Source organism: Vipera ursinii (genome assembly GCF_947247035.1).
Source record: "Vipera ursinii genome assembly, chromosome: Z".
Taxonomy (NCBI): Eukaryota; Metazoa; Chordata; class Lepidosauria; order Squamata; family Viperidae; genus Vipera; species Vipera ursinii.
The window spans coordinates 3,432,902-3,460,270 of NC_139517.1; the positions used below are offsets into that span (position 1 = coordinate 3,432,902).

The 27,369-nt window shown below is 48.5% G+C and overlaps 1 protein-coding gene and 1 long non-coding RNA gene across 2 annotated transcripts in view; both read right to left on the bottom strand.

The window, feature by feature from the left end:
• The window catches only part of LOC310649446, a 313,283-nt gene that overhangs the window by 79,911 nt on the left and 206,003 nt on the right, over nucleotides 1-27,369 (bottom strand). The window lies entirely within an intron of this gene.
• On the bottom strand, nucleotides 3,353-6,888 carry THTPA (thiamine triphosphatase). The gene is made up of 3 exons (XM_083376469.1): nucleotides 6,701-6,888; nucleotides 4,075-4,686; nucleotides 3,353-3,823 (listed from the first exon to the last, which is right to left on the bottom strand). Exons 1-3 carry the CDS (start codon nucleotides 6,750-6,752, stop codon nucleotides 3,708-3,710), a joined length of 780 nt encoding a protein of 259 aa, XP_083232595.1. The 5' UTR covers nucleotides 6,753-6,888; the 3' UTR covers nucleotides 3,353-3,707.

Below are 27,369 nucleotides of genomic sequence, written 5' to 3' on the forward strand. Positions count from 1 at the left end.
ATCATTTGAAAATCATCCACAACCTAGAACTTCCTGACAGTTAGAACAATTAGCCAGTGGAACTACCTGCCTCCAGAAGCGGTGAATGCTCCAACACTGGAGGTTTTTAAGAAGAGACTGGACAGCCCTTTGTCTGAAATGGTATAGGGTTTCCTGCCTTAGCAGGGGGTTGGACTAGATGACCTCCAAGGTCCCTTCCAACTTTTTATTATTATTATTATTATTATTATTATTATTATTATTATTATTATTATTATTATTATTATTATTATTATTATTATTGATAGTCCTGAGCCAGGTGTCATAAAAGAGCCAAGGTTGCCTACCCACTAGGCTGTGGGAATTCTGCAAGTTGAAGTCCACAAATCTTAAAAGTTGACAAGTTACAACAATTCGCTTAGTGACCATTCAAAGTTACAACAGCACAGAAAAAAGCGACTTAGGATCGTAGCCTCCCCTTGGTGACGTGATCAAAATTCAGACACTTTGGCGACTGGCTCCTATTTATGACAGTCGTAGTGTGCCCGGGTCATGTGATCCCCTTTTGCGACTTTCCGACAAGCAAAGTCAGTGGGGTGGTGGTGGTGGGGTTTTGAGCCAGATTCACTTAACAACCGGGGTAGTAACTTAGCAACGGCAGTGATTCACTTAAGAACGGAGGCCAGGAAGGTCATAAAAATGGGGACAAAACTCAAGCGATGGAACATTTGGGCTCAACCGTGGCCGTTAAGCCGAGGACCAGCTGAAGGAAGACCACTTTGCCTGTCGCAAAAGGGGATCGCATGAAACCCGGGGACACGGCCACCGTCGTTAAGTCCGGAACAGTCGCCGAGCGTCTGAATTTCTATCTCACGAAAAGGCGGGAAACCTGTGAAAACCTGTCATACTGTAAGTCCCCCTCTTTTTCCCCCAGTGCCGTTGTAAACCTTTCAACGGTCACTAAACGAATCGTTGTTGTAAATCGTGGAGGGGTGGTGGTGAGGGGGCTCTGCTACGGCGTACTTCCGAAGCAGGACTTCTCAACGCGCGGGCAGCAGCCAGGCCGTGGCCGAGTGCGGTGCACACACACGTGGGAAGGTGGTAAATACGGGAATCCCGATCGCTCTTCCGCAGCTTTCCTCCCCCCGCCCCCGCCCCTCCTCACTTCAACTGCCAGGAAATCAATTCAATTGATCAGCCAGATGGGGAAACTCCACAACAAGGCAGCGAGACTAAATGGAAATCAATGGCAATAAAGAACGGAGCAGAGAGAAGCCACTTGTCGTATCGACAACAGCGGCACGCGCACGGATTTTCTCCCTCGGAAGAGTCAATTCAGAGGTTCTGTCCCAGGGTTCCCACACACACACACACACACACACACAGATCTGGCCCTGTACACCGCCCTGAGTCCTTCGGGAGAAGGGCGGTATAGAAATATTAAAAAATTAAATTAAAATTAAATTAAATCGTCCCACAGACACGCACCCCTCAGGAGACCCCCCCCCCGCCATAACACGAACTAAACCAAGGGAAGAAACTTAATCAGAATAGAGCTGAAAGGGACCTTGGAGGTCTTCTAGTCCAGCCCCCTGCTCAAGCAGGAGAACCTATCTCCCATTTCAGACGAGTGGCTGTCCAGTCTCTTCTTTAAAAGCTCCACTGACGGAAGGAGCCACGATTTCTGGTGGCAAGCTGTTCCACTGGTTAATTGTTCTCCTTGTTCAGGGTCTCCTTAATTCCAGGTTGCTTCTCTCCTTGGTTAGTTTCCACCCATTTGTTTCTTGTCTTGGAAAATGAGTTGACCCCCCCACTTCTTTGGGGTAGCCCCTCAAATACTGGAAGACCGCTATCATGCCCACCCCCCACCAGTCCTTCTTTTCTCTAAACTGGCCATACCCAAATCCTGCAAGCGTTCTTCATGTTTTAAGTCTCCAGGCCTTCAATCATCTTAGCTGATCTTCTTTGAACTTTTTCCCAAGGACCATAGAGATGTCCTCTATGGGGCTGGGGTCCCCAACCTGTGGGCTGGAGCCCACTACCAGCCCGTAGTCTATTCTCAAGAGGGCCGCGTGAGTGGCCGGCTGGTGTGCACAACTCAAAAAAGGTTGGGGAACTTTGCTCCGTGGTGTCCCACCAGCTTCTCACATCTTGAAGGATGAATCAGCCATGTTGGGCACAAATGGGTAAACCCTGAGCTATCAGCTCTCCTGCCCTGGTCTCCAGCTTCCAGCCCACCTGTCCAACATGTTGACACTGGAGGAAGTCAAGTCTCCCTTCAGTTCTTCTCAGAAGGTCTGCCCAACCAGTTCACGTCTCTCATTGAGGCTGAACCGTGTGTCTTCCTGAGCACGATAATCCAGCTTAAGCCTGCCATATTCCAAGCCAGCCCATACTTCGTTCATAAACCCTGGTCAAAGCTAACCACGGAGGTCCTCAACTCCCACCATCCCTGGTCAGCTGGAGCAGAGAGGAAGGCTCACCAGCGGAGCAAGCAACATCAAGCAAACCACCATGCTTTGTTTGGCTGGGGCAGGGGTAGGCAACCTTGGCTCTTTTATGACTCGTGGACTTCAATTCCCAGAATTCCTGAGCCAGCTTGGCAACCTCTCCATTTCTCCTCAGCATGGCTGGCTCAGGAATTCTGGGAGTTGAAGATAATGCGGCCTAGGCCTAGAGCAGGCAACCTTGGCTCTTTGATGACTCATGGACTTCAACTCCCAGAATTCCTGAGCCAGCTGTCATAAAAGAGCCAAGGTTGCCTACCCCTGGGCTGTGGGAATTCTGCAAGTTGAAGTCCACAAATCTTAAAAGTTGAGACAAAACCTATTAAATCAGAGGTCAAGAGGGCAGCCCTAATGACATCATCCAAGCGCTGCCCCTTTTTAATCTAGGTCAGGGGTAGGCAACCTTGGCTCTTTTATGACTCGTGGACTTCAACTCCCAGAATTCCTGAGGCAGCATGGCTCAGCTTGGAAACCTCTCCATTTCTCCTCAGCATGGCTGGCTCAGGAATTCTGGGAGTTGAAGTCCACGAGTCATAAAAGAGCCAAGGTTGCCTACCCCTGATCTAGGTCACAATTTTCGGCTGTCGAAACCCTGAGCCAACCAGGTTAATGTAGCAAGAAGGGCCAAGTTGGCTAGACGGTGTGTGTTCAGATTAAAAAGCTGGGCTTCCTTAAGTTTAGATGTTCCTTCTTCCATCTCTTGATCTCCCATCACGTTTCAAGCTGTTTTAAGTCTGATCGCGGACAAAGCCTTTTTCCCCCAGATAATTCTAGAACAATCCAGTGATTTTTTCTTTCCAGCCAATAAGCCCCTCCCCACTTCAGTCATTGGCTCACCTGCTGTGATGTCAGGTCAAGCTCACGAAATGCTGAAGCCGTGTTTCTCAATCTTAGCCCCTTTAAGATGGGTGGACTTCAACTCCCAGAATTCCCTAGCCAGCCTTGCTAAGACTTGAGAAACACAGTGGAAGGAAAGGTGAAGAGTTCCAGTACCAATTTTTTTTAAAAAAAATAAAAAAATGAAATTATCCTTACAATATTTTTGGAAGGAAAAGGAGAGTTTATTTGAAATGCTTTTTTAAAAAATTTTTTAAAAGATAATTTAATTTAATTTAAAGATAATTCTGGACTATCCCGTAGTTTGGAGATAAAACTTTCTGTCCCCATCCTGGTTCTTCACCCATCAGACTTTTCCATCCTGAGCCTCCATTGTATCTATCACTATCTTATCACTTTCCGCACATTTCCGGCCTCCATCAAGGCCTGGTAATGGGCGGGTCTGAATCTGTGCAAATACACCGACATCTTGCCAGGAATGGCGGTTCCTTCTTCCAAACCTAGCAGAGGAAGAAGAAGCAGAAAAGAGTTTTCTTTCTTATCGAAAGGTAGAACAAAAAAATTGAGCAAAATTCCAAGTAGAAACGAACGAAGGTGGTGTCAACTTCAATCTGAAACTTTCCTAATGTCCCTTTTCTCAAGCGGAGAAGGCATTCAAGATGAAGACATCTGATCATTTTTTTAAAATATATATTGAATTTTATCACACACTCGTACACAAACCCACAAGACTGAAGACGATCAGCCTTACCTAGCTGCCTGGAAAACTTCTGAATCTTCTCCAGAGCTTCAGGGACATCTTCTAACTGCTGGACCACGGCTTCCACCTCACCCACGGCATAGCCGAAATCCATCATGTCCAGATCAACGTGCAAATCCCCCACACGGTATTTGTGCCGCGTGGTCACAAAATTAGCAAACACCTGCAAGCCCAGTTCTTCTACTGCTTTGTTCACACAAGAACTCCAGTTCTGTCCTGGGTCTCTGTTCAATAAACCACAGAGGCGTGTCACAATATTTTGGGGACACGTCACTTCTTGGTACTGGGTGGCTGCGTGGGACGATCTTGTGTCCCTCGGTGGTTGCAAAACCGGAGAGGACAGATGGTTATCTGTCTCTGCCGCACATGGGGTCCCCTTGCTTCCCACCACCCTAACCAGGGGACATTTTAGCTCCCAGCCCACCCCCTCGCGATCCCGCAGCCAATGATCCGCTCGTGTCAAGCACCAATCAGGGACATCATAGTAGCTGTCGCGAAAAGAGACATGGCCTTCCAAGATTGCCCCCAGCTCGGCTAACTTCTCGATGGTGTTGGGCTCGAAAATAAATTTCTGTTCTACCTCGATGTCTCCGGAAATCTGATCTGAGGCACACACAAAAAAAGAGAAAGAGTCCAAAATTGTAAAGAATCGTAACGATTTTTTTCCGCAACAAATTGGATTCTGCTCTTGGTGACTTGCTCAGCTGCTTTTGCTGTTTTGGAGAACCTACTGATGAAAAATATCTTAAAATACATTGATAGGGCTTTGAACTCAAAATTGTGTAGGGGCTTTTTAATCTTCTAAGTCCCTTTTAGAGGCTTACCTCCTAGCAAAATCAGAGTGCTTGACTAACAGAAACCATCTTCCACTGCCTTAATCTTTTAAAAACACAACAGGGTTGCAGCTATAGGAAACCTTAGACTGGGGAAAAAAATACCTTTCTGATCTCCCCAAATAGCATTTCCTGTGTTACTCCTCCTTCCTTCCTGTTTCAGAAACAGGTCATTTTTCATTTAATGACAACTTTGTTTTCTTGACCTGAAGATGCTTCCTCCCATCCATTTTATACTTAGAATCAGCCTCAAGGTTGGTGGGACAGACCGCAGTGGGTGAACAACACTGGCCCTTCCACGTCACGGTTAATGGAGGATTTGAACCCAGGCCTCTGAGGGGCTGCCTTGCCTTGCCATGACTTCAGGAGAAAATCAGCCTGAGATGCATTTACCAAGGCAGTCCTCGACTTACGACCGCAATTGGGCTCAAAATTTCTGTTGCTAAGCAAGGCAGGTAAGGGAGTTTGGCCCCGTTTTACGACCTTCCTTGCCACAGTCGTTAAGTGAATCTCTGCAGTTGTTAATAATACGGTCGTTAAGTGAATCTGGCTTTGCTTGTCAGAGGTTCGCCAAAGGGGATCGCGTAACCCTGAGACACTGTGACCGTCATAAATATTGAGTCAGTTGCCAAGCGACTGAATTTTGATCATATGACCACGGGGATGGTGCAAAGATCGTAAGTGTGAAAAATGGTCGTAAATCACTTTTTTTCAGTGCCACTGTAACTTTGAATATCGTAGTCACTAAATGAATGGTTGTAATTTGGGGACCACCTGTACAAGCTAATGAAGCACAAACCATGGTTTGTAAGCTACATCACCTAAAGTGGGTCAGGGGGAAAAACGTAAAAGAAACCTTTAAGGCAGGGGTCTTCAAACTTGGCCCTTTGATGACTTGTGGACTTCAACTCCCAGAATTCCTCAGCCAGGCACGCTGAGGAATCCTGGGAGTTGAAGTCCACAAGTCATCAAAGGGCCAAGTTTGAAGACCCAAAATAGACTTTTAAGAGGAGTGGACTTCAACTCCCAGAATCCCTCAGCCAGGCACGCTGAGGAATTCTGGGAGTTGAAGTCCACAAGTCATCAAAGGGCCAAGTTTGAAGACCCAAAATAGACTTTTAAGAGGAGTGGACTTCAACTCCCAGAATCCCTCAGCCAGGCACGCTGAGGAATTCTGGGAGTTGAAGTCCACAAGTCATCAAAGGGCCAAGTTTGAAGACCCAAAATAGACTTTTAAGAGGAGTGGTGTTCAACTCCCAGAATTCTTCAGCCAGGCCCGCTGGCTGAGGAATTCTGGGAGTTGAAGTCCACAAGTCATCAAAGGGCCAAGTTTGAAGACCTGAAATAGAGTGGACTTCAACTCCCAGAATTCCTCAGCCAGGCCCACTGGCTGAGGAATTCTGGGAGTTGAAGTCCACAAGTCATCAAAGGACCAAGCTTTATGGCTTTCCGATCTGGACTAGCAAATCCCCACAACTTTACACCTGAGACCTACCTTCACGTGCATCGCAACGTTCCTGGTTCACTGCACGAGTTTTGCAACTGACCCCTTCGTGTGAATGGCACGTTGCCTGGTTCACTGCAAGGCTAAGCCCGGACAAGGCTTAACAGGCAGCCAAAAGCCGGCAGCAGCCTGGCCTGGTGCGGGGGAGTGGGAGAGGGAGGAAGGTTGGAATGAGGCTTGGGGAGTTCACTGTTATCTTAATCCGGATTAATTGCACTCCTTCCCGTTGCTCCGACTCCGCCTCGGCCCCCTCCACCCATCCTCGGAGCAAGCCACTGACCTTTCCCCGGCTGGGGGTCCGGAACTGCGGGCAGAGCAGAGCCCCGCTCCATGTTCGCGCTGGACTACAACTCCCAGCCTCCTTTGCAAAAGGGGCTCGCCGGGCCGAGCGAAGCCGCAAGCCCGGCGAGGCTTTTCCAAAGGGAAAACAAAGAGGGGACGACCCAAGTCCTCGTTCGGACGTTCAGCGGGGGTGGGGAAAGGCAAGGCAGCTGCGCAAAAGGCCGGGAGCGGCGCAAGGGCGCTTGGGAGTCGTAGTTTCCCCGCCCCGCCCCCTCAGCAGGTACCTTAGCCGCTCGCCTACCTCCTTGCTCCTTCTTTCCCCCCCCCACTTTTTTTTAATTTGCTCCTCTGGCTGTTCTATTTTTTATTCCTCTCCCCATGTGACTGTCTCGCTCCCTCGATCACCGTTGCCAGGGAAACCGGAAAGCTGCAATTAAGAGCGGCGGGGGGGCGGGGGTGCATTCCCAACCCGGGAAGGTGTAAAAGGGGGGGGGGGAGAGAGAGAAACGGCCCAGGTTTAACTCCTTGCAAGCCAACATTCCCGGGTTCCCTGGGCGGAAGGACAAGCCAGATTTTCCCCATTCCCCCCCACCTCTTCCCAGTATTTTTTTTTTTTTTGGGGGGGGAGGTAGAGGTTGGGGGAGACCTGCCCAAGCCGGGCACGGGTGGGCAAGAACCTAATCTGAGATTCCCCCGAATGTTTTAAGAAGATTCCCTTTTTTGCAAAAAAATAAAATAAAATAAAATCAAATAACCCCCTCGTTTGTTTGGTTGTGGTTTTTTTTTTGCAATAAATTCTCTTTTTCCGGGAGGAAAGTGATGGGGGGGGGAAGGGAAGGGCAATCTTCCTAGCTAGAATAAATGATCCAGAGGGATAATCGTCATCATCGCTTATAATAAGCACCAAGCAACATTTTGTAGGTTGCAATTTTTTTTAAAACAACAACAACAGATCAACAAATTTTCCTGCGCTTTGGAAAAGCAAGTTTTCTCTGCCTGAGCTATTTGGCTTTCCACTCTCTTGTCACATCTGGAGGGTGCTAAATTTGGGGAGGATGGGGCCCACAGCTGGGGCATCCACCCTTGCAAGGTGGGGAGACAATGGCCGCGGTCCCATTTTCTGGGGCTCTAAGCCAAGATTGAGAAAAATAGGGCTGGTCCTCGGCTTACGACCACAATGGAGACCGGGATTTCCGTTGATAAGCAAGGTGGTTGTTAAGCGAGTCTTGGGCCACATCTGCTTCCCTGCCAAAGCCCTGGTGCGTGATTTCTACCCCCCACCATGTGATTATAAGATTATAAGTCCTCGGCTTATGACCACAATGGAGACTGGAATATCCATTGCTAAGCAAGGCGGTTCCTGATTTTACAATCTCTTTTGCCCCCGTTATTAAGCAGGTCACCGTTGTTCAGTGAATCCCATTGCTTGTTAAATGAATCCGGCTTCTCCCATTGACTTGTTGGAAACCGGCTGGGAAGGCTCAGTGACTTTGGTTGTTAAGTGAGTCATGAGGTCGTTGAGTGAATCCAGGTTCCTCCATTGACCTTGTTGGAAGCTGGCTAGGAACATCACAAATCACAATACATCGGTCGTAAGTGCAAGGACCGATCGTAAGTCACTTTTTCCCAGGGCTCTTGTAACTTTGAACAGTCGCTAAGTGAACCGCTGTAAGTCAAGGACTACCTGAGTTCAGGATGGCTGGCCATCCAAACTTCCTCTCTTTGTCTCATAGGGTCAAGAAGATGCCTTCCTGCACTGGCCTACCTGGTCAGGCTGTTGTAAGACTATCAAGTGAGGGGGGGTTATCTTGTCTGGGAAGACAAACTCACCCCCAAGTACATCATCGTCATGACCCCCACCAAATACCTTTATTAATTATTACAAGCAGTCCTCAACTTAAGGCCACAATGAGCCCATAATTTCCATCCGTAAAATTTTGCCCTATTTTATGACCTGACTTGCCACACCTGTTAAGTGAAACCCTGCAGTGGTTAAGTTAGTAAACATGGTCGTTAAGTGAATCTGGCTTCTCCCCGCCCCCAGACTTTGATTTTCAGAAGGTCGCAAAAGGGGATCCAATGAGCCGGGGACACTGCGACCGTCATAAATACGAGTTATTTGCCAAGCGTCTGAATTTCGATCTCGTGATCGCAGGGAGGTTGCAAGGGTCATAAGTGTGAAAAATGGTGAGGAGTCTCTTTTTTCCTTTCGGTTGCAACTTCCAATGGTCACTGAAGGAACTGTCATAAGTCGAGGACTAACTGCAGTTGATTAATTCATCGCTAAATGAAACTGTCATAACTTGAGGACTATCTGCCATCCATTAATTCATCCCTAAATGAAACTGTTGTAGGTCGAGGACTCTTTCCATCGATTAATTCATCCCTAAGCAAAACTGTCATAAAACGAGGACTACTTTTAATGGATTAATAATTCATCTCTAAGCAAAACTGTCCTAACTCGAGGACTAGTTTTAATTGATTAAGTCGTCCCTATTAAACCAAACTGTCATGTTGAGGACTATTTTTAATGGATAAAGAATTTGTCCCTAAACGAAACTGTCGTTAAGTCAAGGGCGACTTTTAACTGACTAATTCGTCCCTATTAAACAAAACGGTTGTACTTTTCTTTGTTCTCCTTAGTAAACGAAAACTGTCATTAAGTCGAGGACTACTTTTCACCGATTAACAACGCCCCCCCCCCCTAAGCGAAGCCATTGTAAGCCGAGGACTGCTTTTTGACATTGGTTTAATTCGTTCTCCGTTAAACGAAACTTGTCACACCGCCTGAGGACTACTTTTCAGGGATTCATAACTCGTCCCTAAGCGAAACCTTCCTAAATCGAGGACTACTTCCCGAGGTCGATTAGCTGGTTCCCTAGGAAAGGAAAGGGTCGTAAATCGAGGACTACTTCCCGGGCTTGAAAGGGTCGTAAATCGAGGACTACTTCCCAGGGCTCAATTAGCTGCTTCCCTAGGAAAGGAAAGGGTCGTAAATCGAGGACTACTTCCCGAGGTCGATTAGCTGGTTCCCTAAGGAAAGGAAAGGGTCGTAAATCGAGGACTACTTCCCGAGGTCGATTAGCTGCTTCCCTAGGAAAGGAAAGGGTCGTAAATCGAGGACTACTTCCCGGGGGTCGATTAGCTGGTTCTCTAGGAAAGGAAAGAGTTGTAAATCGAGGACTACTTCCCGGGGGTCGATTAGCTGGTTCCCTAAGGAAAGGAAAGGGTCGTCAATCGAGGACTACTTCCCGGGCTTGAAAGAGTCGTAAATCGAGGACTACTTCCGGGGGGTCGATTAGCTGGTTCCCTAGGAAAGGAAAGAGTCGTAAATCGAGGACTACTTCCCGGGGGTCGATTAGCTGGTTCCCTAAGGAAAGGAAAGGGTCATAAATCGAGGACTACTTCCCGGGCTTGAAAGAGTCGTAAATCGAGGACTACTTCCCGGGGTCGATTAGCTGCTTCCCTAGGAAAGGAAACGGTTGTAAATTGAGGACTACTTCCCAGGAACTATTAGCTGGTTCCCTAAGGAAAGGAAAGGGTTGTAAATCGAGGACTACTTCCCGGGCTCGAAAGGGTCGTAAATTGAGGACTACTTCCCGGGCTCGATTAGCTGCTTCCCTAAGGAAAGGAAAGGGTTGTAAATCGAGGACTACTTCCCAGGGGTCGATTAGCTGCTTCCCTAAGGAAAGGAAAGGGTTGTAAATCGAGGACTACTTCCCGGGCTCAAAAGGGTCATAAATCGAGGACTACTTCCTGGGCTCGATTAGCTGCTTCCCTAAGGAAAGGAAAGGGTCGTAAATCGAGGACTACTTCCCGGGCTCAAAAGGGTCGTAAATCCAGGACTACTTCCAGTGGGTCGATTAGCTGCTTCCCTAGGAAAGGAAAGGGTCGTAAATCGAGGACTACTTCCCGGGGGTCGCTTAGCTGCTTCCCTAAGGAAAGGAAAGGGTCGTAAATCGAGGACTACTTCCTGGGGTCACTTAGCTGCTTCCCTAGGAAAGGAAAGGGTCATAAATCGAGGACTACTTTCCGGGCTCGAAAGGCTCGTAAATCGAGGACTACTTCCCGGGGCTCAATTAGCTGCTTCCCTAAGGAAAGGAAAGGGTCGTAAATCGAGGACTACTTCCCGGGCTCAAAAGGGTCGTAAATCCAGGACTACTTCCAGGGGGTCGATTAGCTGCTTCCCTAGGAAAGGAAAGGTCGTAAATCGAGGACTACTTCCTGGGGCTCGATTAGCTGCTTCCCTAAGGAAAGGAAAGGGTCGTAAATCGAGGACTACTTCCCGGGCTCGAAAGGGTCGTAAATCGAGGACTACTTCCCGGGCTCGATTAGCTGCTCCCCTAAGGAAAGGAAAGGGTCGTAAATCGAGGACTACTTCCCAGGGTCGATTAGCTACTTCCCTAAGGAAAGGGTCGTAAATCGAGGACTGCCCCCCCCTCCCTCCCTGCCTTAATTAAGGACGGCTCTGCCCTCCCCCCCCGCGGCCAGCTGCCTCCGGGGACCCCCGATTCTAATCCTGCCCCCGTAACCCCCCCAAAAAAAACTGCACCTGCCGGAGCGGCTCCTTTCTCCCCCTCCCCCCCCCGCTCGGCCGGGGAGGGGAGGGCGGGTTCACGCCGTCGGTCGGGGCGGGAGGGGGAGGGAGGGAGGGAGCGAGCGCGCGTGTGCGGACGGGCGGGCGGGCGGGCGAGCGAGCGAGCGAGCGGAGGAGGGAGGGAGGGAGGGAGGGAGGGAGCGGCGGAGGGCTGAATTGATTATTCCATTGTGTTGCGAGGCAGCCGCCAGCTCCGCCGCGCCAGGGACCGAGGCGGGCATTGGGAGGCGGACGCCAGTGGAAATCAATGGGGAAGCCCCGGCGCGGCGAACCCCATCGATTTTTGCCTGCCTGAGCCGAAGGAGGCGAGCCGGGATCGGCGCTGGAGGAGCCCGCCCAAGCCAGCCAGCCAGCCAGCCGGCCGGCCGGCCAGCCGAGGCAGGCAGGCAGGCAGGCAGGCAGGCAGGCAGGCAGCCGAGCGGCGCTGACGATCTCCAGGCTTGTGGCGCCCCCCCTCCTCCCCTCTCTCTCCTCCAGCCGCCCCCGCCCACCCCGCCGGCCAGGAGCGTCAGCGGCGCCTGCTGGTCCCCGCTCTCTTCCCGCGGAGGTGTAAGTGGCATCGATTTCCTCTCCTGCCAGCCCAGGAAGGCAGCCCGCCAGGCAGGCAGGCAGCTAGCGCGCAAGCGGCGGAGGGAAGGAGGAGGAGGAGGAGGAGGAAGAGAGGGAAGGAGGAGGAGGAGGAGGAGAGCGGATGGGCAGAGCGAGAGCAGCCAGGAAGAGGAGGCGGCCGAGGCAGCAGCCAGGGCAACGCCGGCGCTGCAAGACCCCCCGGCTGCCCGCCTGCCTGTGCCCACCGCCGCCAAAGCCCAGCCGGCCAGCCAGGCAGCCCGGGGGTCGTCCGGGGAAGAGGGGAGGCAGGCAGGCCGGGCCGGCTGGAAGAGGAGGAGGAGGGCCGGAGCGCAGGAGGGGGAGGACGGGCAGGCAGGCGGAGAAGGGGCCGGAGGAGCGAGCGAGCGAGCGAGCGAGGGATAAATGAATGCGGGAAAAAGGGGCGGCGGAGCGAGCGGGGGAGGCGGGCGGGCGGGCGAGGAGGAAGGAAGGAGGCAGGAGAGGGGAAGGAGGAAGCAAGCGAGGAAGGGAAGGGGAAGGAAGGTAGAGGGAGAAATGGGAAGGAAGGAAGGAAGGAAGGAAGGAAGGAAGGAAGGAAGGAAGGAAGGAGGAAGCAAGCGAGGAAGGGAAGGGGAAGGAAGATAGAGGGAGAAATGGGAAGGAAGGAAGGAAGGAAGGAAGGAAGGAAGGAAGGAAGGAAGGAGGAAGCGAGCGAGGAAGGGAAGGGTAAGGACGATAGTGGGAGAAATGGGAAGGAAGGAAGGAAGGCAGGAAAAAGGAAGGAAGAAGGGAGGGAGGAAGGAAGGAGAGAGGAAGGAAGAAAAAGGAGAGGAAGAAGGAGGAAGAAAGGAAGGAGGCAAAAGAAAAAGGAGGAAGGGAGGAAGAATGGAGGGAGAAATGAGGGGGGGGACCGGGAGCTGCTGTCGCTGTTGTGTGTGTGGGGGGGGGGGGGTCCGCAGCGTCCCGCCGGAGAGACCCAAGCGGGCTGGGGAAGGGGGGGATCCGGGTGGGCAGCGCCGGGGAAGAAGGCTTGGCGGACGGGGACGACCCCGAACGGGCAAAGAGCAGGGAACGGGACTCGCGGCTTCCCGACGTGACAGTGACAGCCGGGCGGGAGCAGCGAAGACTTTGGCCAGGTTGGGGGGGGGAAGCTTCCCTGATTTCCCCCCCCCTCTTTTCTCCAGACTCCCCAGTAGAGTACTCCGAGGCTGGAAGAGCAGTGAAGGGGGGAGGGGGCGTCCCAAAATTATTGTCTCCGGGTGTGTTAAGACCAGAAGTACGGAGAAGACCCCCACCACCCGTCCTGCCCGTCCCCCTCCCCCCTATCTGGGAAACGTGGAAAGACGCACTTCCCCTTATCCAGGAACAGGTGGGGGGCTGCTCTGCCGTGCCCCCTTTCAGAAATTGCCTTTGCTTCCTCCAAAGACCTGGCCTTAAGCCCCCCCTACCCCATTTCCAATTCCAGCTCTCCCCCCTCCTCATGTCCCCCCCTCGTCCCAGCTCAGCATCGCTGATCCTAACTCCTGGCACGGGTTGAGCCCCCATTTCTGGCCGGCCCTGCCTTCCGTCTCCTCTTACCAGCCTCTCTGGCCGTGATGGGTACCCCGATTCTCCATCCCCGGCTCTCCCTTCACCCCCCCCCCCGACAGCAGACGGACAGGATGATGGAAAGACTGGGAAAGACCCTTGGCGGAGGTGTGGAGGGCAGCTCATATTTTCCTCTCCGCGACAGGCTGCCGACACCAAGCTCCCTTAGCAACTCATTTAATTGATTTTACAATCTTTCTTCTTCCTCTGCCCTCCCCTCCCTCCTTCCTCTGCTCGCTCACTCCTTCCCCCCCCTCCCCTCTTTATGACCTCGGCTTTCTCCTCCCTGTGTGGGTTCGCCTGACAAACTGTCAGTGGAGAGGGGCCGGAATGGCAGAAAGAGGGGAACCCCACCAAAAAGTAACCCAAAGGCGTCTTTTAGGCTGGCGGCTTTCGAACTCGGCATCCTGGCTTCTCCGGAGGGAGGGAGGGAGAGAGCGGGAGGGGTGGATACGTTAGCTTTGTTTTTGCCTACTTTGGCATCCAGAGGTGGTACGTTCAGTCGGGCTTAAATCCGGACGCAGGCGGACCGTTGCAACTCTGCTTAAAACAACAACAACAACAACAACAACACAAAATAGCCAGGCAAGCTGTGCAACAGGGCTGCGCTTTGTACATGCTCGGAGAGGCTGTTGACTTTACTGTTCGTATTCTTATTTGGGGCATTCCGGGCGTCAGCAGTTTAAGCTCCGTTAGGAAGCGTATCTCGTGTCTCCGTTTTATGGAATGCTGCAGTTTTTGCAAAAGTCTTTGATTGCCGTCACGAGAGAGTAAAGGGGAAACTGAGTCACAGAGACGATAGGATCCTCCAGCTTTTTCCTGGACTTCTGGGGATTCGGGAGAAGGGGGAGGAGGCGGAGGCCCTGAAAATCCGTATGGGTGTGTAAAATTCTCAAGGAACCTACTTCCGCTCCTTTGTGGTTAGGGGTAAAAATCCTAACTTCCTTGATGTGAGTCGAAGGCGGTGTTAAAAAACAACAATTTTAAGTATCGTCTGGCTGCTTTGCAAGGTGCATTTTTTCCAAAGCAAACTTTGCAGATGGCTAACAGCAACAACAACAACAACCACAAAAATTGGTCTGGGGTTTGCCAGATTTCTGCAGGGTTTATGAAATCTCGTTTCCGTGGATTCCTCCAATTTTGCAAGAATGTATGTATGTATGTATCTATGTATGTATGTATGTATGTATGTATGTATAACTTGTGGTCTGGTTTGGGGACAAAACCCAAGTGACCGAAATAGATCTCGGTTCATGGCTGGGTCCTCGGCACGACAGTGAAGCGAGCGAGGAGAGGGAAAAAAAAATCTCTTATCCTTTTGTCTTAGATCAGCCGTGTCTTCGCTTTGGCACGTTGTTGTCGTCGTCGCCGTCGCCCGCGGGTAAAAAGTGTGCCAAAAGAAAGATGCTTTCCCGATTCTTCAAAAAAGGCCAGGTGGAAAATGCCTTCAAAATCTGCTTTATTGTCGACCAGGCCGTTTGCAAAACGAAAGGGTAGGCTGAGGTCAGAAAGAGGTACACATGCCATTATACCCGCCTGTGCAAAGCCATCCGGGACAATGCGTGCCTTGCACAAAGGGGTGGCCTCGTCACAATTAATGGGAAATAATTCATAATTTCCTTAGAAGGCTTGGAAGCGGGAAAATTTCGGGAGGGGGGGGGATCCGAAGTGAGGCCTTTTGCAGATTGCAAAGCCTCTTTTACAACATCTCTTCCTTTCTCGTCTGATTTTGATGGACTTGGCGGGTCCCGCCTCCTGTGTCAAATATCTTGTGTTTTGCCGGAGGGAATTGCTAGGTAGATTCTGATTTTCTCACCTGTCGGCCCGTTCAGGGAAAAAAAAATTGGCCTGTGATCAGAAAACTCGCTTTCCTCCCAGTTCTGCTCACCTGTTCCAGGGAAGGTTCACACCTACGAACGAAATAACGCTTATCAAACCAGACTCTTCCACCATCCTGTGGTGTCGGACTCTCTACAAATGCCAAATTTAATGGTGGGGAGGGGGGAGAGGTCTAGCCACCCTCCCCTCCCTTCCCAAAGTCACCAAATTGGGTAAAATAGCTTTATACACATCGTGGAACACCGATAGGAGAGAATATTTGTAGCTCAGGGTTAAAGTGTGGGGTCCTTGGTTTTCTTTGAGCTGGGCTGTTTTCTTGCAGACGTTTCCCGACCCAACTAGGTAACATCATCAGGGCTAGAAGGGAGTGGGGTTTATGGAGAGAGGAGGAGGAAGAGGAAGAGGAAGAAGAGGAGGAAGTAGAAGAGGACTGTGGGGTCTTTGGTATTTATTTATTTATTTATATTTATATACCGCCCTTTCCCGAAGGACTCAGGGCGGCGTACAGGGTGATTAAAACAAAAAATACAAAAGTTAAAAGCAGATTTTAAAAAAAAAATTATATCCGTCCCTGAACAAATAAAACCCCAGTTAAAATTAAAATTAAAATTCTCAGCCTGGGCCAGAGAGCTCGAAGAGCCAGGTCTTCAGGTCCCGGCGGAACCTGAGCTTGGCTGTTTTCTTGCAGACATTTCACGACCCAACTAGGGAACATCATCAGGGCTAAGAGGGACGGAGAGGTTTATGGAGAGAGGAGGAGGAGGAGGACTGTGGGGTCCTTGGGGCTCTCTGAGTTTGGCTGTTTTCTCACAGATGTTTCATTACCCAAACTGGGTAACATCGTCAGTGCTAGAAGGGAGCAGGGTTTATGGAGAGAGAGGCCTCAAAACACTCCTGTTCCACCAGGCCGACCTAGACTGACAGGCATTTTAATTAATTTATATTTAGTATTTTTAATTTATTTTTTAAATTCTCTAATTTAATTTATTGCACAGATGTTCTCAATTTTATTTCTATCTTGATCTCTGTACTTATTATATGTTTTGCTTTTAGCCGCCCTGAGTCCTTCGGGAGATAGGGCGGGATATAAATCCCATCAATAAATAAATAAATAAATAAATAAATAAATAAATAAATGGTGCTTTTTCTCGCAGACGTTTCAGTGCTAGAAGGGAGTGTGGGAGGAGGAGGAGGAGGAGAACGATGACTGTGGGGTCCTTACTGCTCTCTGAGCTGGGTGTTTTTTTCTCGCAGACGTTTCGCGACCCAACTAGGTAACATCATCAGCGCACTGTGCAATGCAACGAACCGATGATCTTAACCTACTATGGGCATAAAACGTCTGCAAGAAAGCCACCACGCTCGGAGAGCAGCGAGGACCCCCCCCCCCAAGTTAGTGCAGCCTTAACACATAGGAGACCCACTTGCTCACAATCCCCAAGAGATGCGTTCAGCAGAGAAGATAAGCTGAACCTCCACCCACCGAGGCAGTCTACCTCCAAACACCAGATTGCAGGGCCAAAGCATCTCCGGAAAACAGTCTCTATTGCACTACAGTGGTTTAGACCAGGGGTAGGCAACCTTGGCTCTTTTATGACTCGTGGACTTCAACTCCCAGAATTCCTGAGCCAGCATGGCTAGCTCGGGAATTCTGGGAGTTGAAGTCCACGAATCATAAAAGAGCCAAGGTTGCCGACCCGTGGTTTAGAGCCTCAAATTATTTTGCTTCCCGCTGGATTAAGAATGAGGGACCTCAAGCCCTCCAGATGTTGATGGAGGACAGATCCCTTTGATCTCTGTGGCAGTTTTCCATGCCTCATGCCTCATCCCCTTCAAAAGCGGCCCGGGATTACAGCCCCTGCAATCCCCCAGATGGGAATTGTAGTCCTCAACGCTTCCCGAGAGCAGCAGGCCAAGGGCAAGCTGATTGATCTCATTTTGAACAGTCAACTTGCCCGCAATTCCAGTTCAGTGCAAAGTGCAGGTATATTGGACTATTAATTCTTTGCACGCCTCTTCCAAGGAATGGCATTCCAACACGCTGCTCTTCGGAGCAACGGGACGCCTGTGAATTGTCCGTGCACCTGTCACAGGTTTAATATTCGTGAAAGCCTGTTACTAAAAAAAATTAAGGGGGACCGAAACATCGAATCATAAATATGCAAGGAATCTGGGCTCCTCCATTACACTAGTTCAGGGGTAGGCAACGTCGGCTCTTTTATGACTCATGGCTGGCTCAGGAATTCTGGGAGTTGAAGTCCATGAGTCATAAAAGAGCTGAGGTTGCCTACCCCTGCACTAGTAGTTCCTACTTAAGGCCTACACAATAATAATGTTTAAAAAAGGCCCAATTTCGCAGCATTAAAAACCCAAAGCACCAAGGCGGTGTGCTTCAATTCCTGCTGCTCAAAGACTTTAGAGTTTGGGGAAGAAGCAGCTAGGAAAAAAAAAAGCTAGAAAAAATAATAATTTAAAAAGCAACATCTATATCAGGGCTCTTCAAACTTGGCCCTTTTATGACTTGTGGACTTCAACTCCCAGAATTCCTCAGCCAGCATCGGAGTTGAAGTCCACAAGTCATAAAAGGGGCACTTTAGAAGACCCCTGCTTGTGGACTTCAACTCCCAGAATTCCTCAGCCAGACACGCTGGCTGAGGAATTCTGGGAGTTGAAGTCCCCAACTCATAAAAGGGCCATGTTTGAAGACCCCTGCTTGTGGACTTCAGCTCCCAGAATACCTCAGCCAGACGCCCTGGCTGAGGAATTCTGGGAGTTGAAGTCCACAAGTTATAAAAGGGCCAAGTTTGAAGACCCCTGATCTATATTCTGTAAATCTCAAGAGAGAAGCAGTATACAATGCATTAAAAGGGGGGGGGGAGAAACTGCAACATGGTAGATAAAGACATAATACAGATAGTCCTCGACTTTATGTTTAGCGACCGTTCAAAGTTATGGTGCCGAAAAAAGTGATTTACAGCTGCTCCTCACGCTTCACAACCGTCGTAGCGTCCTCACAGGCACATTGCTAAAATTCAGGGACTTGGCAACTGGAATGTACTTACCGACGGTTGCAGCATCTCAGGGTCATGTAATCACCATTTACGACCTTCCCAGCCAGCTTCGGACGTGGAAATGGAGTAAGCTGGATTCATTTAATGACCAATTCTCTTAGCGGCAGCAGAGATTTGCTTAACCATGGTTTCAAAAGGTGATAAAATCAGGCCCAACCACCTTGCTTAACAATGGATCCCCAATTGAACTTCCGGTGGCTCCGCGGCGACGGAGACAGCCCTCCCGGGCTGCCCGCGGTTCAGCTGTTGTTCCTTCGCCCGAAACAGCGCCGATCAGCTGTTCGGGCGAAATTGAAGCCCCCTCCTCGGGAGAAGAGGAGGGGGTGAGCCCCCAGGTAGGGGTAGAGTTCCCCGGGGCCGCCTGAGCTTGGAGCTTGGGCGGCTGAAGGTTTGAACTCCCCCGTAGCCTGGGCTGCTCCCAGCTGACCAGCGTCTCTGCTCCGGATTTCATGGAGCAGAGCCAGCCGTCTGCGACCATCCCTGCTTGAAGGAGAGACTATGAAAGGAAAAAAGCAGGCAGAGCAGTGCAAGAAGGAAAGATAAAGAGATGAAGAGGATTATTTTGTTTTACTCTCAAGCTTGATGGACTTTGCTTAAAACTTAAAGTGAAAGTGCGTCACAATTGTAAGTAAAAGATGGCGGCTAAACCTCCCCCTAGAGCTTTTCGGAGTGCTGGAAATTCTCCGGTGCAACAACAATCATTACTGCAGGCGTTGCATTCTCCTGATGTACTGACATCGAAGGATTTGGAAAAACATACCCAGTTAATTTTGGAGTCAATAGGTGTTAAATTTCTACAGATGGAGGAGAAATTGGAGAAATTGGAGCAGAGAATGGAAGAAAGGATGGAGCAGAAACTTAGAGAGATGAAGGTAGACATTTTGTCCTCTGTGCAAAAAGTTGCTAAATGTGTGGAGATGCTGGATGATCAAGTGCAAGACTTAATTCAAAAGAATGTTTTATTAGAAGCAAAAGTATTGGAATTGGAAGATTTAAAAGACAAAATGGACAGTGAACAGAGTTTGGCCCAATTTTATCAGATGCAGTTTGCTGTGAGAATTAGAGGCCTAAAAGAGAATATTAAGGAAGATTTAAAGCAGTTGGTTTCTGAGGCTTTTGAGGGGGTATTGAACCATCCAGCATCTGAATTAAAACAAGGTATGGACAAAGTGTTTCGTGTGAATTCGTGGATTGCTAAACAGAGAAAGTTGCCTAGAGATGTGGTGGTTTATTTTGTAAAAAGGGAAATTAGAGATGAAGTTATACAAGCTGCCTATGATACTAAAGTTATGATTGCTGGCCAACAAGTTTTGGTTCTAAAAGAAATTCCTCCAAAGATTTTAAAGAGAAGGAAGGATTTTATATTCCTGGTGCAAGAGCTTAAGCAAAGAGATATAAGGTTCAGATGGGAGATTCCAGATGGGTTGAGCTTCATGTATGATGGCAAAAGGTACTGTTTGAGTAATGTGAAGCAAGCGCACGATTTTTACAACAATGTTTTGAAACTAACCCCATCAACACTTTTGGAAGCTGCAGAGGGATCTGGAGAAGGAGAATGTCAAGAGGATGAAGATGGACAGATGGACGAGAAGGGTGCAGGAGGAGATCAAGCTGCAACTCTTTTGGATGATCTTAGAGAACAGAGGGTGACGCGTGCTGCCTTAAAACGTTCAAAAAAGACTAAAAAATAAGACCAGTAGAAATCTATGGAACTTCCACAATACATTTATAGTTAAGTGGTAGTTGTGTTTTTAAAGGTTTTGGGATACTATGTGTGGTAACAGATTTTTTTTCTAATTTGGAATTAATGGATAACTTACTATAGAGGAAGAGGAAGAAAGTTTTTTGGCTTAATGTGGGTTAAATTGGGTAAGAGCTATTTATTATAGCCTATTTTGGTTAGAGAGGTTAACAGGGATAGGTGTTTGTGATGTGTAAATGAGAGTATGTCTAGGTAATAGTGAATTGTGGAAGAACATAGATGGGAATAATGTTAGTTTTCATTTATTTTAGTTTTTTATATATATTTAGTATTATTAAGGATTGGTTTACCTTATATAAGCTAGAGAGTGATGGATTTTAGAGTTTATAATTGTTAGTATATGATTGTTTATGATTGCCTTTTAGATATATACCTTGTATTTTGCTCTGGGAAGTCGGGGGGGGGGGAGGGGGGAGGAGGGGAATTAGAGGGGGGGAGGTAGGGGAGGGAGGAGGGAGAGGGGGAGGGGGGGAGGTAGGGGGGAGGTAGGGAGGGGAGGAGGGAGGGGGAAGGGGGGTTGTTAAGGGAAAATTGTATTTTATAAAACTTTTCAATAAAAAAAAAAAAAAAAAAAAAAAAAAAAAAAAAAAAAACAATGGATCCCCAATTGTGGTCGTAAGTTGAGGAAAGCTGAGGTATTTATGTCAGGTTGGAAAGATACAGCGCACAGCATAAAAATCTTGAATTTCGAGAGAAGGGGCTCAGCACATACATGGAAGTAGTCTGTTTAAGGACACGCATAACTGGGCCCAAAGACACACCTTCTTCTGTCTAATGATCAGATGAACCAGAAATCTGTGGACAGGCAGTCCTCGGCCTATGGCCACAGCTGAGCCCAAAATTTACGTTGCTGAGACGTTTGTTAAGTGAGTTTTGCCCCATTTTGCGACCTTTCCCACCACAGTTGTTAAGCGAATCATTGCAGCCGTTAAGTTAGTGACTGGGTTGTTAAGTGAATCTGGATTCCCAGATTGACTTTGCTTGTCAGAAGCGGTCGCAAAAGGAGACCCCGGGTCACTGCGACCGTCGTAAGTATGAATCGGTTGCCAAACATCCCAATTTGGATCACAGGGATGCTGCGACGGACATAAGTGTGAAAAACAGTCATAAGTGCCATTGTAGTTTCAGTCACTTGATGATAATTATGATGATAACAACAACAATAATAATGTTGGCAGGGATCTTGGAGGTCATCTAGTCCAACCCCCTGCTCAGGCAGGAAACCCTGTACCAATTCAGACAAATGAGTTGTTAAGTCGAGAACTAACCTGTATTTGGAAACAAGGTTTGCGAGGCTCCTATCCAGATTCTCCACAAAATTCTGCCATGCTGGTGGCTAAGTCTAGATTTTGCAGATTTGAAGAGTGTGTATAGCATTTTGTGACGCACAATAATTCTCGCGACACTAAAGCGACAACTTTGATCCACACCATTCTCCGTGGTTAGAAACTTTGGCTCCTATTCTCCTTTTAAAAATAGTCCTTGCAAAGTGTTCAGCACCCACAAAGGCAGTAACGCAACCTATTGTAGTTTATTACGTTCCTGTAATGAAACTTAAGTCACTAGTCTTCTTGGAGGCAAAGCGGCATTGTTCCCATAGGCATTGCAAAATTTATAAGCTAGAGACTGCTGAAGAATCAGATTCCAGCTTTTTTTTAAAAAAAACCCACAACCTTTCTTCATACATGCAAAAAAACCAAAAAGTTTTTGCAGTGATGAATAAATTACGATTTGACAGAGGCTGGATAAAAAGTGTTTTGAAGCATAATGTGATTTTATTTGACTTGTTTAGGGATGAAAAAGGAATGTTTGGCCCTTTCAAATTGGGGATTTGGGTTTTGGGTTTTTTTTGTAAAGCAACTTATCAGTTTGAAGCTGGCTGAAAATATTGCCTTTGCTAATCGGCAAGGAAAGCTAAATTGTCCCAGAATTCCCTAGCACCACAGCAAAGAATTCTGGGACGTTTTTCCTCAGTCTCTACAGAGGAGGAATCCCATTTTTAAATCACTCATTCTTAAAAAAAACACAAAAAACCCCCCAAAGAGAATTGATCTAGGGAGCCTCTTGGCAATTGTCTCATTCAACCATTTTTAGACAGATTGATTTTCCCAGAATTCCCTAGCAAGCGAAGCCTTTCCCCAGAATTCCAGGACTCTGTCCACACAGTTTAATACTATCAAGATTCCCTTAATCTACTTCAGTGTTTGTCAACCTTGGCAGCTTTAAGATGCCTGGACTTCAATTCCCAGAATTCCCCAGCCAGCATTGAAGTCCAGGCATCTTAAGCTGCCAAAATGGAGAAAAACGGGTCTACTCGGAAACATATACAGAAATGGGACATTTTGGTGTCTCATCACAGTTTGTATTATAATCAGGGGCAAATTTTATAGCTTAAAGGCTTTAGCGTCCCTTTTTGCCCATAAACAAGTAGCTAGTCCTCACGTTGCGACTGCAATAGAGCCCAACATTGCTCAACAATGTTACAAGGCAGCTGTAAAATGAGGCACACCCGGTTTCACGACCTATTTTTTGCCACAGTCGTTAAGCAAGTCGTGCAGTCATTAAGTGAATCCAGCTTCTCCCATTGACTTTGCTTATCTGTAGCCAGCGGGTGAGGTTACAGATGGCGATCACGTGACCCTGGGATGCTGCATCCGTCATAATTACATGCCAGTTGCCAAGCCTCTGAATTTTGACCACATGACCCTAGGGATGCTGCATCGGTCCTTAAGTCTGAAAAACCGGACATAAGCCACTTTTTTCAATGCCGTTGTATCTTTTGAGCGGTCACTAAACAAGTCAAAGACTTATCTCTTATCAACCTTAACCTGCCAAAATGAACACAGACCAACTATTTGTCTGAAATGGTATACACGGTTTCCTGCTTGAGCAGGGGGCTGGACTAGATGACCTCCAAGGTCCCTTCCAGCTGTGTCAGACTGTTGTTCTATTTGACTACATGTTGTCTCCTTGGTTGAAATCTGCCTACGGACTCTCGGTGCGGTTTGCCTGAGGACTAGCAACTTGGTCAGACCAACTATTTCCACCTATGTGCTTGGTCTTTGATGTATCCTGGCTTAGCCACCGAACAGAATAACAGACTGGGTAGATATTAAGGAAAGACCACCCTTGTGTGTTTGTGTGTGTGTGTGTGTTGTTTGTTTTGCATTTTTAAATTTTATTTGTACCCACCACCCATGTTTGCAGCTGGATTTTCATTTTGCAGGAAGCAAATATGAACAAGAAGTATCACCAGTGACCCAATCCGCACCATTTCAAAAATAAATAAATAAATCTTTTTGCATCTGGAGAACCTTGCTGGAAAAGTTAAAATTCGCTTCCTTTCCTCCCCCCAGCCCCCCCCAAACAGACACACACACACACACACACACACACACACCTTACGCTCCTTACAATAAATGCAATATCCCAGCCTCCCATCTTTTATGGGGTTTTTTTTTGCAATTGGCTTTAAATTGTAATGCCCTTGGAGAGGACACAACCTCTCATATTGCAACCCGGCACGCATGCGCCAGCCAGCCACGCACCCGGGCACCTACACAACACTCATCCAAGCCCATTTGGGGCTTCTGTTTCCCCCCCCCCCAAAGGTTCAGGAAACCTCACCTTTTCCATCAAAATCATCATCATCATCAGATATTTAGTAAGTTCAGCTCCAGGTCTTAAAGAGACATACGCAGGATAGTTTTATTATTATTTTTTTTTCAAGACAAGCATGCAAATGACACATTTCCAGAACATGGTTTTGTAGGGGGGGGGGTGTTGGTTTTTTTTTTTTTTTGCAGGCCTTTTTCTTCCCCCTTTGCAAGGCTAGAAAAGATCCAGAGGGGTTTTATTTATTTATTTTTTTTGCAAGGAGGGAGAGCACATCCCACCCTCCAAAGCACCTTTGGAAAAGGCAGCCCCTCCCCCAAAGTTGCATTATTTTGCTTTATTATTATTATTATTATTATTATTATTATTATTATTATTATTATTATTATTATTATTATTATTATTATTGTTGTTGTTGTTGTTGTTGTTGTTCAAAGTTGCATTATTTTGCTTTTATTATTATTATTATTATTATTATTGTTCAAGGATCGGATGCATTGTTTCCATATGCGCCTTTTGGGGAGGGGGGGGAAAGGAAGGAGCAAAGGAGAGGGACTCTCCCTCCCCTCTCCCACCCCTCCTCATTGTATGCAAATCAGAGGCAAATAAAACCCTAAACGCAGGGCAGGATTAAACAAAAGGGGGGGGGGGTTGAGGAGGGAGGGGGCGAAACCTCGCGTCTCTCTCTTTGCAGAAGCCAGCCTGGCGTGCCCAAGCGCCCTCCCCCCCCCCTTTTTTCCTTCCCCCAGCTACGCAATTGCTCCTTTGGGGAGGAGGGGGTGGGTGGGAAAAGGATGCATTATTTGGAAGGGGGTCTCCTAGCCCCCCCCCACCACCACAAATCTTGCATTACGGGCCCCTTCCCTTTAAATCAAAGGGGTGGGGGGGGGGTTTAGCATCTCTGCGTCTCCCTGAATGCTTTTTTTTTTTCCTCCCCTTTTCAAATATTGGGGAGGGGGGCGCCTGTCGGCCAGGAGGCCTGCGGATCTGGGGAGGGGGAGCCGCCCCGGCTTGTCCTTGCCCCCCCCTCGTCCCTCCCCCGCTGCGCGGAGTAATTTAAAGCGGCGCCTGTCACCGCGCTCCGCGTTTTATTGACTGGCGCTGCCTCCCTGTCACCCCGCGACATTAATCTCCCCGTTAATCGCCCCGCCGGAGACCCCTCCTCTTTTTCTCCCCCTCCCGCCCCTGCTGCAGCCCCCGCCGGTCCTGTGGGCGCGCCACATGGGCTTGATTGTCTCTTTCCTCCCTCGCTTCTCCCCCCCCACCCCAAAATCCATCCTTTCCTTCTTTCTTTTTCTTTCTTTCTTTCTTTCTTTCTTTCTTTCTTTCTTTCTTTCTTTCTTTCTTTCTTTCTTTTTCTTTCTTTCTTTCTTTCTTTCTTTCTTTCTTTCTTTCTTTCTTTCTTTCTTTCTTTCCCCTCTTTTGTTGCAGCGGCCGGCCTCGCCCTTCCCCTTCTCCTCTCGGCCATCCCGGCGCTTTCACCTTCCTCTTCTTTTCTCCCCCCCCCCCTCCCCCCTCCCCACTCCTCATCCTTCGCCCAGGAATACGCGCTTCCTCACCCCCTCCTCCTCCTCCTCCTCTTCCCCCCTCCACACGTATCCGTGGGGTTTGCACCCGAGTTCCCGCGGCTCAGGCAGCGCCTGCTTGGTTTTCCCGTTCGATCGCGCGTGTGTGTGTGTTTTGTGTGTGTGTGTGTGTGCGCGCACGGGTGTATAGTGTCCGTACGGTGCGCGCACAGGTTGCATGCGTGCACATACGGAGCGCACGCGTGCATGGATGCTGTCCATACGGTGCACGCATGGAAGTGTAACATGCAGAAGGGTATGCATGCGTGTTGTATACCACGCATCCAGTGCATGTCTAGGGTGTCTGGTGCGTTCGTGGATGCATACATAGCGGGGCACAGGTTGCACGCATGTGTAGCGTACATACAGCGCGCATACATGCATGCGTGCATGCACGCACGGGATGCATAGGTTGCACGCATGCGGCATGCACGCTGTGCATCCTTGCCTCCGCAAGGTGCAGACGCTTCACGCGCGCTCGTCTGGAATAAAGGCAAGAGGTCCAGTTCGCACGCGCCGCTCAGCCGGAGAGTTTCTCTACTTATTTTCGCGTGTTTTTCTCCCTCCCTTCCTCCCCCCCCGTGTCAGATTTCCCTTGCCTTTCTAACGGCCTTCTTTTTGCACGTGGCTCTTGCACGCGCGGGGAGTGCTATCCAAACGCGTGCACGCACACGCGCACACAAATGCGTGTGTCTGAGTGTCTGCTTATTCCTTGTCTTTCCCCCATCCTCCTCCTCCTCCTCCACGCGCGCCCCTCCCCACCTTTGTATGTCTGCCTCCCCGCAATAAATATGCAACAGCCCTTTAATTACGCCTCCCGCCTCCTTTTCTCCTTAATGAGACAATTTGCATCGGCTAACCACCCTGCGGAAGGGGGGAGGGGGGAAGAAAAGGGAGGGGGGAGGAAAGAGGAAGCGAGCACAATTTGCTCCTTCTTCTCCGCCCCCCCCCCAGTTCTTCCTCGCTCCACCAAGTGGAGGAATGAGCAGAAAAGGGGCGGTGGGCTTAATAAGGTCTTTATATGTGTGTGTGTGTGTGTGTGTGTGTGTGTGTGTGTATGTATATGTACATATAGATATGTGTGTGTATATATATATGTGTATGTGTATATATACATACATATATGTATGTATGTATGTATGTGTATATATATATATATATATATATATATATATATATATATATATATATATATATATATATATATATATATATATATATATATACATACATATATATGTATATACACACACACATATATATATACACACATATATATGTACATATACATACACATACACACACACACACACACACATATATATATATACACACACACACATATATATATAGTTAACATTACACACACACACACACATATTTATTGCGGGGAGGCAGATCCATATATATATATATATATATATATATATATATATATATATGGATCTTTGGTCATTCGGGTTTTTTCCCCGCGTAGAATTGGAGGTGTAGGAGCAACGTTTCGACGGAATCCCATCCGTCATCCTCAGGCTGGTGGCTTCAGCTTCCTTCTTCTGGGATAAGCATGTGGTAGGTACCTGCATGTGGTAGGAAGCTGAAGCCACCAGCCTGAGGATGACGGATGGGATTCCATCGAAACGTTGCTCTTACACCTCCAATTCTACGCTGGGGGGGGGGGGGAAACCCGAATGACCAAAGATCCACATACAAACACCCGCGAAAACCTCAGAAAACAAATATATATATATATATAAAGGCTGTGATGTGAAAAGGGGTTGGGCAGGGGAGAACTTTGCAGGAGAGGATAAGACTAGGTTAAGCAAAGAGGAGGGGGGGCTCCAATCATTATCCCAAAATCAGGACCACTACCCTGCCCTCTGCAAATTGCATAGAGACACCCCCTCCCCAGTGGGCCAAGACTGCTGGGTTGTGTAGTCCACATGCATCTTTGCGAGGGTCTTCCGTAAATCTCCCTTTTTTTAGTTCCCAGCCTTGGAGGTGGGGGTTGAGATAGAATAGAATAGAATAGAGCTGGAAGGGACCTTGGAGGTCTTCTAGTCCAGCCCCCAGCTTAAAACAGGA